Source organism: Silurus meridionalis, chromosome 12 (assembly GCF_014805685.1).
Source record: "Silurus meridionalis isolate SWU-2019-XX chromosome 12, ASM1480568v1, whole genome shotgun sequence".
In the NCBI taxonomy this organism is placed as follows: domain Eukaryota; kingdom Metazoa; phylum Chordata; class Actinopteri; order Siluriformes; family Siluridae; genus Silurus; species Silurus meridionalis.
Window position 1 is genome coordinate 1,299,099 of NC_060895.1, and position 12,069 is coordinate 1,311,167.

Here is a 12,069-nt window from a genome sequence, read left to right on the forward strand (position 1 = left end):
ACCCTGAGTGAGATGTCGAGTGAGATGTCAAGTGAGACGCTGAGTGAGACGTCGAGTGAAACACTGAGTGAGACGTCGAGTGAGACGCTGAGTGAGACGCTGAGTGAAACACTGAGTGAGACGCTGAATGAGACGTCGAGTGAGACACTGAGTGAGACGTTGAGTGAGACGGCACCCCGATAATGAGGGGCAAACGTAGTCATGTGACCAGGTGCAGTGACTTGTGGGAAAGTAGTGAACGTAGTGTTCAGACTCCTGACCGGGGAAACGTGTAGAATGATCTGGGTTCGAATCTCACACCATTTTTTTGGTTTCTGCATCACGTTAGAGCATCTCTGAATCTACACACGAGCAAATTTTTGACCGATCAGACGTCTGATCCTACAAACATCAGGCAGAGAAGATGGAGATGAAAGATAAGAAATAATGGTTGAAATGTAGGATGAGTGGTTGACCTACTTCTCTCTCTCTCTCTCTCTCTCTCTCTCTCAGGGGTTATTACAGGGTAAGCTGGAGGGAAGGACAGATGGCTGGTCAGCAGTTTCTCCAGGTTTGTTTCTGCTCTTTTTTTGTTCAAAGTTTTATTTTATTCTCTCGCTCTATTCTTTCTATCAAATCTCTAAGTTTATCGTTGGGGGTGTGTTTACTTTTACACACAGCTACAGATACAATGCAGTGTGATGATAGAGTTATTTCATATCATTATATTTCTCTTTCTTTCTATTTTTTATTTGCCAACATTATTCCCTTTTTTATTCCTTCATTCTTTTTCTTGCCTTCTTTATTCCCTTCTTTCTTTTCTATATTCTCTCTCTCTCTCTCTCTCTCTCTCTCTCTCTCTGCCTTCTTTATTCCCTTCTTTTTTTTGCCTTCATTATTCCCTTTTTTCTTTCTTGCCTTCTTTCATTTGTTTTTATCTCCTTCTTTAAAAAAAAAAAAAAAAAAGAATTGAGTAAAATATTTATTTACTGAAACTATACACACCTCTAACTCTATTTTCCCAGAATTCCCTGCGGTCGGTGAGGCTGAAGGGACTGATGGAAGACGTGAGGATGGTGAGAGAGGAGAAGGAGAGAAGAAAGGGAAGCTGAAAAAGAAAAAGGTGTAGCGATCAGTGCAGTGCAGTGGCTCTTATTAACACTGCTAACATGCTAAATGCTAATTCCAGCACTCACTTTTTTTCTAATTTTTCCATTAGGTTTGTGTTTCATCTTCAGAATCATCGTCCTCCTTTTCGGAGAGTTCCTCCTCCGACAGTGAGGATGAGAAGAAGAAAAAAAAGAAGAAGAAGAAGATGAAAAAGAAAAAGAAGAAAAAGAAAAAGAAGAGAAAGAAGAAGGTGATGATTTGTTCATCATAAATGAATTAAACGAGTTGAAGGATTGTGTCGATGACCTCGTGCTCTCCGTGTCTTTTTCCAGGACTCGAGCTCATCTTCATCTTGTTCTTCTTCCTCATCGGATAGCGAGGATGACAAGAAGAAAAAGAAGAAGAAGAAAAAAAAGAAGAAGAAAAAGAAGAAGAAAAAGGGGAAAAAGAAGGTGAAGAAATCTGAAATTAAACTTTTAACGGTTGATTTAAATAAATAAAAATAAAATTATGATAAATATTGAATACAATGAAAGAAAGAAAGAAAGAAAGAAAGAAAGAAAGAAAGAAAGAAAGAAAGAAAGAAAGAAAGAAAACGTTTGTTGATGTGATCATTCCTCTATTTCAGGACTCAAGCTCGTCCTCATCCTCGTCTTCATCAGACTGCTACTCAGACAGCGAGGACGAAAAGAGAAAGAAGAAGAAGAAGAAAAGACAGAAAAAGAAGAAGAAGAAGAAAGATGTGAGTTTGGCCATGACGTGACAGGAAAACGTCTGAATCACGTTTTTGATCTGTTTATCTAACGCTGCTGCTGCTGCTGTGTTCCAGACCTGCGGCTCCTCGTCATCATCTGACAGTCAGGAGGAACGGAGGAGGAGGAGGAGGGGAAAAGGGGGGAAGAAGAAAAAGAAATCCAAGAAGATGAAGAAGAAGAAGGTGATTCTGGAATTCACTCATACTATAACTGATTGATTTATTAAATAATTAATTAATTGATTGATTTCTGATTGATTGATTGTATAAATAATTTACAAGCTGATTGATTTTTGTTAATGAATTAATTTATTGTTTATTTTAATAACTATAATTTTCTATTACAGATTTTTCATCTATGTTCATATTTTGTACTTGTTTTTGACATTTTTAACACACACACACACACACACACACACACACACACACACACACACACACACACACCACGTGTTATGTTGGATTTTTGGTGCTTACACTGTGTGTGTGTGTGTGTGTGTGTGTGTGTTTGCATGTGTGTGTTTGCGTGTCAGGGATCCGTCTCTCCTTCAACTCACGCTGAGGATGAAAAACAAGAGAAGAAGGAGGATCTGAAGGTAAACAAATAAAACTAAAATGCATTTAACTGTGTGTGTGTGTGTGTGTGTGTGTGTGTGTGTGTGTGTGTGTGTGTGTGTGTGTGTATTTTTAAAATAATAATAAACACAGACTTAAATTGAACTAATTTCATATTTATTTTTTTCATTATTAATAATCTTTGTATAATTTTTTATAAAATTTTCCAAGTTCTTATAAAATTATTAATATTTTATTATTATTATTATTATCATCATTATTATTAGCTAAATATGCTAGTATTAGCACAAAATAACCGACGTGAACGAATAAATCGTCTTCGTAGCAAAAATCTAGCTACAACTCGGAAACCTCCGTTCACGTGACTTGTTCGCTTGTTAGCTAGACGTTATTAGCATGTCGCTTTGCTAGCTAACGTTTACGTTAATCACAGTTCATCTTTTTGAATTCCTTGTCAAAAATTGTCAGTTTTTTTGTGATTCATTGTTTCTCCACCTGCTCAGGAGGAGGTGAAGGAAGAACCTCAGGACGGAGAAAACCATGCAGCTGAGGTACGAGGAGACGCAGAGAGATTCGACACGTTCGCAGACGATCCGATACGTGACGTCTTTACCGAGCAGGCGGAGTCTCAGGAGGAGGGCTCCAGGGTCACGTGGATGGGCGGGGCTTTGGGCTACAGGTCTCACCTGGACATCGAGATGAACAGAGACGAGCCACGATATCAGACGCAGAATGAGAACGAATTGTGATTTTTTTCTGTGATTCAGAAACGAAAAAATTTTGCAAACTAATTTGAGTTGAATTTCAGCACTTTTCAAAGACAATCAGGGTTTTTCTGTGTGAAGTGGATTTTGGGTTTTTTTTAAGCATGAAATGATCATTTATACATTTTAGAGATTAATCTGGATTTCAGATGATTCAAAATCAAACCTCGATCGTAAAACTCCAGAAACGTGGTGGTCGTGAGGAGGAGGCTAAATTAATCGCAGAAATCAATATTGTAGAAACGCAGAAAAAATTTACTCAATGTTTTATTTTCAATGAACTTTTAGTCCATAAAGCGTGTGAGTGAACCTCAAAAGAATCATCAGAACTGAAAGTGTTCCACTGACAGGAAAAACCTGACCATAAGATTTCTAGGTGCTTCCTTTTAAACGTCCCGTTCCACTCTGAGTTGAGTTGAGTTGAGTTGAGTTGAGTTGAGTTGAGTTGAGTTGAGTTCTCTTCTCTTCTCTTCTCTTCTCTTCTCTTCTCTTCTCTTCTCTTCTCGGAAGATGTTCCACTAGATTTTGTGTGAGATTCATTCAGCCACATGGGTCAGAGGTCTATAGCAGGGAGATCTTTGTGGAGCTGGCTTTGTGCACAGAGGCATCGTCATGCTGGAGCAGGTTTCAAGTAAAGGGAAATGTAATACAACATCCAAAAACGTCCTTCACAATCTTGTGTCTCCAACAGTTCAGTGAAGAACCTCATATGGCTGGAAAAGTCAGTGTCCTAATACTTTTGGCCATAAAGTGCATGTATTAATCACTAGGTATTGAATTCAATTCAGATTATTTTATTTAAAAATAAAAAATGAAATATGAGTTTTATATTGTGTTGATGTTTGTGTGAAGTTTAGAGCAGCTATAAACGCTCTTTCCTTCACCAGCTGGAGTTCATTCAACAAGAAAACCTCCCCTGATAGGCTGGAGATATAGACTCCGCCCACATCTCATTATGAAGGACAAAGAGATAAAACTGCACTGTAGCAGTGAAAACAGGTTTCAATCAGATCTTCCTTTAAATATAAACATCAAAAAGGTGTGTGTGTGTGTGTGTGTGTGTGTGTGTGTGTTTTCTAAATGAACTGTACGAACGAGGCGTTTATCCTGATCTCATACGCCTTGTTGATGATGATGATGATGATGATGTTCAGTTCCAGGTTTGAACGGTCACACTGAAGGAACTGGATTTCTTTGGAATGTTTTGTGTGGAACAGGAAAGTCCTGATTTCCCTCTCAGTGAACAATGAACAAGGAACAACATGACTCTCTCACGTGAGAGAGAGAGAGAGAGAGAGAGAGAGAGAGAGAGAGAGAGAGAGAGAGAGAGAGAGAGGGGAGAGAGAGAGAGAGAGAGAGGGGAGAGGGAGAGAAAGAGAGAGAAAGAAAGCTCTTGTTTTTCTGCATTCAACTGCTTTAAAATTAATAACATTAATAAATAAATAAATAAATAAATAAATAAATAAATAGTAATTAGGGATAATTAGTAAATATTTGCATGACGACGTTACAATAAATCGTTTCCTTCCTAATGGCGGAACCACAAATGCCTCTTTTTTCTCTATGTAACACCCCCCACCCCCCACCCCCGGGCATCTCACCCCCTCTGATGACGTCAGAGTCACTGGGGGATGTTCAGGTGGACTTGTTCAGCAGGTGGTTTGAAACACAGCCTCGGGTGTGGCGCGAGTTGTTTTATTTCCTGGTGCGTCAGTGATCCTTCACACTTTCACCTTCACTTCACATCAGTTCTTCATCGAGCTGCTCAGAGGAACCGGAGACGAGAACAGCTCAGAGCTCAGGACTGAATCATGGACTTCGACTTGGGTGCAGGTGAAAATCAAAACAGATATTTAATTCTATATTATATGTAGAATAATGACGCGTCTTGTGTTTGAGATAAGTCTGCATGACGTTATGAGCGCTTGTAAAGCTTTCATACGGAGCTCATACAGCTCTTACAGCGGTAATAAAGTATTCACAGAGCTCATAGAACACTCACAGCGGTAATAAAGAATTCACAGAGCTCATACAGCCTCCATACAGCGTTCACAGTGTTCATGCAGCGTCCATAGAGCTCATACACAACTCATACACTGCTCATAGCGTTCATACAGCGTCCACAGAGCTCATACACTGCTCATAGCGTTCATACAGCGTTCATAGAGCTCATACACTGCTCATAGCCTTCATACAGCGTCCACACAGCGTTCATAGAGCTCATACACTGCTCATAGCCTTCATACAGCGTCCACACAGCGTTCATAGCACGCTGGAGTTAAAAGCGCTTATACGACATGATGAATTCTTTTGCACCTCACCGAGTTTATAAGTTTGTACTTTTCCTGTTTAGAAATCAGAAAACAAAATATATATATAAAAAAAAACGAAGCAGTAAAAATGCAGTTGAAATAATAATAATAATAATAATAATAATAATAAATACTCAGGCGTGTAAATGAGGACCGGATAATAAACATGTCTGTCAGTTTATTATAATTATTTTACTATTTATTTCCTTGATTTTATCCAGTATTTCTGTTTATTTACTCCAGTCTTTAACTCGTTCTCTACTCCACATGTTTATTTATGTATTTATTTATTTATTTATATATTTATTGTATTTGTTCCTGGTGTTAGTTTGCACAGTTTGTAATGATATTTTTGGACCCGGTTGTGTTTCCACACTCGGATGTTTTGTCTCTGACTCCAGCTGTGGATCAGGGCGAGGTGAAGAAGAGCGAGGCGAAGGAGGTCGAGGGAATCTTCGGATTCGGAAAGAAGAAGGATGAAAAAGTGAGCTTCTGGATGTTTCTCTGTAACAGTAACGAGCGGTGTTTATCGAGGCCGGAGTTTATTTTTCTATTGTTTGATTTGGAAACATCATTAAATGAATGAACTTCTCCAGTACAGCTGTTCAGACTGATCTGAGAAAAGCCCTGGGAGGCGGGGCCTAATATTCTAATGTGCATAACTGACAGTCCTCAGTTTGAACCAGTCATGCTAATGTTAGCTTAAACATGTTATGATTAGCGCTCAGTTTTTATGTTTAGTACATACCACACTTGTACCATGATGGTATTCCTTCCACGTGAGATTATTTATGCGTCACTATAATACGAGGTGAGATCAGGAACGTTTGAGACTTGAGTTTTGGTAACACACCAACAGATGGCAGCACAACGCACAGTCACATGGAGCACCAACCTTTATAGTCAGTGTGCCAAAGTGCATGGTCCTGTGTACATTGTTATCCGTGCAGCTGCTGCCGTAATGACCACGTTCTGATCTCCACTTTGAAGAGCATGACCATCACTCTATCTTTTCCCAGCATCTCATTTAAAATACTGAGAAACAGAACAATATGCAAATCATGCAGATTAGCGGCTGATGTACTGCGATTGTTCCTTTAGAGGTGCTGAATGAAATGTTCATGTTGTTCTGATCTCACTGTTACAGCACAAGAAGGACAAGGAACACAAGGACAAGGAACACAAGAAGGACAAGGAACACAAGAAGGACAAAGAACACAAGAAGCCCAAGGAGCATAAGAAGGACAAAAAGGACAAGAAGCATAAGGAGCATAAGGGCCACAGCTCCTCATCCTCCAGTGATGATGATTAGGTAACAACCTCCTGACCTTTTGAGGTCATCTCTCTGTTTATGATGCAACAATTCCCCAAAAATAGTAACGTGTGAGCTCAGAGAGGATAATATTTATCAGCTAGGGATCTTCTCACAGGGTAAAGTGCACAAAGACGAATAAAAACCTTTACGCTTTCAACCCTTAAAGCAGTATTTAGCACACAGAGCTACTTTGGCATGTTGGTGTCTCCTCTTGCAGCTGATAACATCAGTGTAGCGTCGCTGAGACGGCGGTCTGGGTGTGTCCCGGGGTAAAGGTGAAGCTGCTGTAAACGTGCTGTACAAGTCCGAGTGCACTCTGTAGCCTCAGGTTTCACGTCAAACCACAGAAAAGTTTTCATTTACAATAACAATATATTGTACTTGAATAGTTTAATAAATAAAAAAAGAGTAGTACAATTTATTTTGTGTGTGTGCGGGTGGATGCCACTAGATGTCAGTGTTGGACGCCAGTCAGTTCTTATTTATTTATATGTGTATATTATATTATTATAAAATAGATAGGTATTTGATGTATTCCATAATCCTTGTTTTTTTTTAGGCAAAACGTCATATAATTTAACACTAATTACATAATTATTAAAAATAATAATAACGATTGTGTGTTTGTGTGCGTAGGTGTGTGTTGTAGGAATGCAGCTGCAGCGAAGATGGAATTTGTCTTTTTTACATCTTTTTCTCTCTCCATTTATTCCCTCATGATATAAAATGTTATCATTAGAATACTGTAATGAAGAAGAACAAATAAATAAATACTAGAATAATAGTTTTTCTGTTTTTTATTTCCTGGTTCCTGCAGTGCTGTAATACATTTTTGTCCAACACATTGAGTGCACTTCTCAGTTTGTCCACATGGTGGAGACATTTTACAGTTGCATGTGAACTGGATCTGATCTGGAGATGGTGATGGAGATATAAATGATAGAGTGGATCATGTAGATCAGTGGACCCCAAAATTTTTTGCGCCACAGACCGGTTTAATGTCGGACAATATTTTCACGGGCCGGTCTTTAATGTGTGGTGGAAAAATACAACAAATAAAATAATACGACCATAAAAACTGATATTTTCTAAATCTAATAATAAACCTGAATCACTGAGGTGTTTTTTGTTCATTTTGCTCGCGTGGGGGTTTGAATTTAGCGGTAATGTATTACATGTTAGCGGCCGGAGCTCCTTCAAGAAGGTAGCGAGATGATGTAGAGGATGAAGAGGTAGAGGATGATTGAGATGTAGAGGATGAAGATGAAGTAGAGGATAATCGAGATGATGTAGAGGATGATGAAGTAGAAGATGATTAAGATGATGTAGATGAGGTAGAAGATGATGAAGATGAGGTAGAGGATGATTGAGATGTAAAGGATGAAGATGAGGTAGAAGATGATCGAAATGATGTAGAGGATGTAGATGATGAAGATAAGGTAGAAGATGACTGAGATGATAAAGATAAGGTAGAAGATGATTGAGATGATGTAGATGATGAAGATGAGGTAGAAGATGATGTAGAGGATGTAGATGATGATGAGGTAGAAGATGAGTCAGATTATGTAAATGATGAAGATGAGGAAGATGAGGTAGAAGATGATATACAGTTGTGTTCAAAATTATTCAACCCCCACTGAAATTGATTGTTTTGGTCGGTTTGACATTGATTATGATCATTCAGTCATCCTGCTTACAATTAAATCAAAGAGGCACGTGTAGGTCAGACAAATATAACATAACATTTATAATGAAATAACCACAAATGTCTTTTCTGAGCTCACATCATTATCAGTTTTATTCAACCCCCAAGTGACATTCAATCTTAGTACTTAGTACAACATCCTTTTACAGTTATAACAGCTTTTAAACGTGAAGCATAGCTTGACACAAGTGTCTTGCAGCGATCTACGGGTATCTTCGCCCATTCATCATGGGCAAAAGCCTCCAGTTCAGTCACATTCTTAGGCTTGCGCACTGCAACTGCTTTCTTTAAGTCCCACCAGAGGTTCTCAATCGGATTTAAGTCTGGTGACTGCGATGGCCACTTCAAAATGTTCCAGCCTTTAATCTGCAACCATGCTCTAGTGGACTTGGAGGTATGCTTGGGATCATTGTCCTGTTGAAAGGTCCAACGCCTTCCAAGCCTCAGGTTTGTGACGGACTGCATCACATTGTCATCCAATATCTCCTGGTACTGAAGAGAATTCATGGTACCTTGCACACGCTGAAGCTTCCCAGTACCTGCAGAAGCAAAACAGCCCCAAAGCATGATTGACCCCCCGCCATGCTTCACAGTAGGCAAGGTGTTCTTTTCTTCATAGGCCTTGTTCTTCCTCCTCCAAACATAGCGTTGATCCATGGGCCCAAACAGTTCTAATTTTGTTTCATCAGTCCACAGAACACTATCCCAAAACTTCTGTGGTTTGTCCACATGACTTTTGGCATACTGCAGTCGACTCTTCTTATTCTTTGGGGACAGCAAGGGGTGCGCCTGGGAGTTCTGGCATGGAGGCCTTCATTACGCAGGGTGCGCCGTATTGTCTGAGCAGAAACTTCAGTACCCACATCTGACAAATCTTTTCTCAGTTCCTCAGCAGTCACACGGGACTTTTCTCCACTCTACGCTTCAGGTAGCGCACAGCAGTCAAGTCAGCATCTTCTTTCTGCCACGACCAGGTAGCGTTTCAACAGTGCCCTTTGCCTTGAATTTGCGAATGATGCTTCCTATGGTGTCTCTTGGTATGTTTAACATCTTTGCAATCTTCTTATAGCCATTGCCCTTCCTGTGAAGAGTAATCACCTGTTCTCTTGTCTTCCTGGACCATTCTCTTGACCTCACCATGTTTGTAACCACACCAGTAAATGTCTAGAAGGAGCTGAGTATCACAGTCATTTTAAAGCTGCCTAATTGGTGCTTATTAGGCTTTATTGCTGCTCCCTGATATCCACAGGTGTTTTCAATACCTGATTGAAAACACTTCATTGAACCTCTGTTCTTCAGAGTGGTAGTCTTTAAGGGGTTGAATAATTATGTCAATGAAGAATTCACAAAAGAAACATTTACTACTGTATTACAAAACTAATTGATGTCATTTTAGTTGCATATGGTTCTTTAAGAAGTCCTTGTAGGATTTCATTCTGAATACAATTACAAATGTACACTAAATTCCCTAAAACCATTTACAGCATTGGGGGTTGAATAATTTTGAACACAACTGTAGATGATGAAGATGAGGTAGAAGATGAGGTAGATAATTGAGATTATGTAAATGATGAAGATGAGGAAGATGAGGTAGAAGATGATTGATTATGTAGAGAATGAAGATGAGGAAGATGATCGAGATGATGAAGATGAGGTAAAGGATGATTAAGATGATGATGATAATGTAAATATTTGTATCTCTGTATATCTTTCAATATCTGTAGTTCTTTTTGTTTGTTTCTCTCCCTGTCTCTACTTGTTCTCTCTCTCTCTCTCCCTCCCCCCCTCTCTCTCTCTCTCTCTCTCTCTCTCTCTCTCTCCTCTCTCTCTCTCCCTCCCTCTCTCTCTCTCCCTCTCTCTCTCTCTCTCTCTCTCTCCTCTCTCTCTCTCTCTCTCTCTCCTGTTCTGTAAATAAACTCCAGGCTTCTCCTCTCTCCTTTATAAAGTTGTTTTGCGTGAGTCTCTGATGCTCTCGGATCTGAAGCGATCAGAACACGTCGGAATCAGACAGCAGGAAAAGAGCAGGAGCACCGTGGCATGTCGCCATCGACACTTCTGTCACTTCCTGTTAGACGTGCGTTACTGACGTGTCGAGAGAGATCACGTCCTGGGGAGGAGTTGGGAAAACACACTGCACTCTCACAACATCAAACTGAGACACGAATGGAACAGAAGCAGCCGAGAAAAGCAGAGAAAAAAATCTCCTGGGAATGAGTTCAGAGACAAAACATCGACCTCAGATACTGAGACAGGCTGAGACAGACAGAGAGATACAGTGGCAGGCAGACAGAAAGACAGATACCGAGACAGACATTTGGACAGGGAGACAGGAAGACATGGGGACAGACAGCAACACACAAACAGGCAGGCAGACACTGGACCAGACAGGGAGACACCAGGACAGACAGAGACAGGAAGACATATGTGCCAAACAGACAGACAGATAATTAGGCAGACAGATTGACAGATAAACAGACAAATAGACAGATTAACAGACAGATAATCAGATTGATAGACAGACAGGTAATCAGATAGACAGACGGACGGACAGACAGACAGGTAATCAGATGGACAGACAGACAGACAGACAGACAGACAGGTAATCAGATAGACAGGTCTGTCGAATGGTTCCGAGAGTAACAACAACAGGCAGTGTGAGAAAAAATCTTAATCTACACACCTGGGCTTTAACATCGCTTTATTAAGCTGACTACAGTAAAACACACACACACACACACACACACACACACACACACACACACACACACACACACACGTCCCTGCAGAAGCAGTGTGAAGAAAAGCTGAGTTTTATTTCTGCTGATGCAGCTGCGAACTTCAAATATACAAACTCCTGATCAAACTTTCTGCATTTTACTCTGCAGTGAGTTCATCATCCTCTCTCTCTCTCTCTCTCTCTCTCTCCCTCCCTCATCCTGCTCTCTCTCCCTCCTCTCTCTCCCCATCATCCCCTCTCTCTCCCTCCTCTCTCTCTCCCCATCATCCCCTCTCTCTCCCTCTCTCCCCATCATCCCTCCCTCTCTCCCTCTCTCCCCATCATCCTCTCTCTCTCTCTCTCTCTCTCCCTCATCCCGCTCTCTCTCTCTCCCTCTCTCTCCCCATCATCCCCTCTCTCTCTCTCTCCTCTCTCCCCATCATCCCCTCTCTCTCCCTCTCTCCCCATCATCTGTCTCTCTCTCTCCATCATCCCTCCTCTTTCTCTCTCTCTCTCCCCATCATCCTCCCCATCATCCTCCCCTCTCTCTCTCTCTCTCTCTCTCTCCCCATCATCCCCTCTCTCTCTCTCTCTTCCAATCATCCCTCTCCTCTCTCTCTCCCCATCATCCCCTCTCTCTCCCTCCTCTCTCCCCATCATCCTCTCTCTCTCTCTCTCTCTCTCTCTCTCTCTCTCCCCATCATCTGTCTCTCTCTCCCCATCATCCTCCCCTCTCTCACTCTCTCTCTCCCCATCATCCCCTCTCTCTCCCTCCCTCTCTCTTTTGCCTTTACCTCTGACTGCACTCACACTGGAGACTCAGTGATGACACACACTG

General features: G+C 40.8%; 2 protein-coding genes across 3 annotated transcripts in view; both read left to right on the forward strand.

The window, feature by feature from the left end:
• LOC124394825 (pre-mRNA-splicing factor CWC22 homolog) overlaps nucleotides 1-3,677 on the forward strand; it is a 9,747-nt gene extending 6,070 nt beyond the window's left edge. The window contains exons 7-14 of the mRNA XM_046863300.1: nucleotides 493-550; nucleotides 1,005-1,102; nucleotides 1,199-1,339; nucleotides 1,422-1,541; nucleotides 1,718-1,831; nucleotides 1,919-2,026; nucleotides 2,377-2,439; nucleotides 2,923-3,677. Coding sequence (XP_046719256.1) covers nucleotides 493-550; nucleotides 1,005-1,102; nucleotides 1,199-1,339; nucleotides 1,422-1,541; nucleotides 1,718-1,831; nucleotides 1,919-2,026; nucleotides 2,377-2,439; nucleotides 2,923-3,168 — 948 coding nt within the window. The 3' untranslated portion in view covers nucleotides 3,169-3,677. The remainder of the gene's footprint in view (nucleotides 1-492; nucleotides 551-1,004; nucleotides 1,103-1,198; nucleotides 1,340-1,421; nucleotides 1,542-1,717; nucleotides 1,832-1,918; nucleotides 2,027-2,376; nucleotides 2,440-2,922) is intronic.
• Nucleotides 3,678-4,826: 1,149 nt separating this feature from the next.
• LOC124394130 (putative uncharacterized protein DDB_G0292636) lies at nucleotides 4,827-7,594 on the forward strand. 2 transcript variants are annotated; one of them, XM_046862222.1, is made up of 4 exons: nucleotides 4,827-5,016; nucleotides 5,897-5,979; nucleotides 6,676-6,807; nucleotides 7,447-7,594. In XM_046862222.1, exons 1-3 carry the CDS (start codon nucleotides 4,995-4,997, stop codon nucleotides 6,805-6,807), a joined length of 237 nt encoding a protein of 78 aa, XP_046718178.1. In that variant the 5' UTR covers nucleotides 4,827-4,994; the 3' UTR covers nucleotides 7,447-7,594. The 2 variants fall into 2 exon arrangements, with proteins under 2 accessions (XP_046718178.1, XP_046718177.1); XM_046862221.1 differs by having other exon boundaries at nucleotides 4,836-5,016; nucleotides 6,643-6,807.
• Nucleotides 7,595-12,069: the final 4,475 nt, after the last annotated feature.

What these genes read in the sequence shown, in the direction of transcription:
- LOC124394130 (XM_046862221.1), top strand. Translation starts at nt 4,995, where the DNA reads ATGGACTTCGACTTGGGTGCAG. An exon ending in GGACTTCGACTTGGGTGCAG is followed by an intron (nt 5,017 to 5,896) that starts GTGAAAATCAAA and finishes CTCTGACTCCAG; the next exon opens with CTGTGGATCAGGGCGAGGTG. An exon ending in GAAAGAAGAAGGATGAAAAA is followed by an intron (nt 5,980 to 6,642) that starts GTGAGCTTCTGG and finishes TCACTGTTACAG; the next exon opens with CACAAGAAGGACAAGGAACA.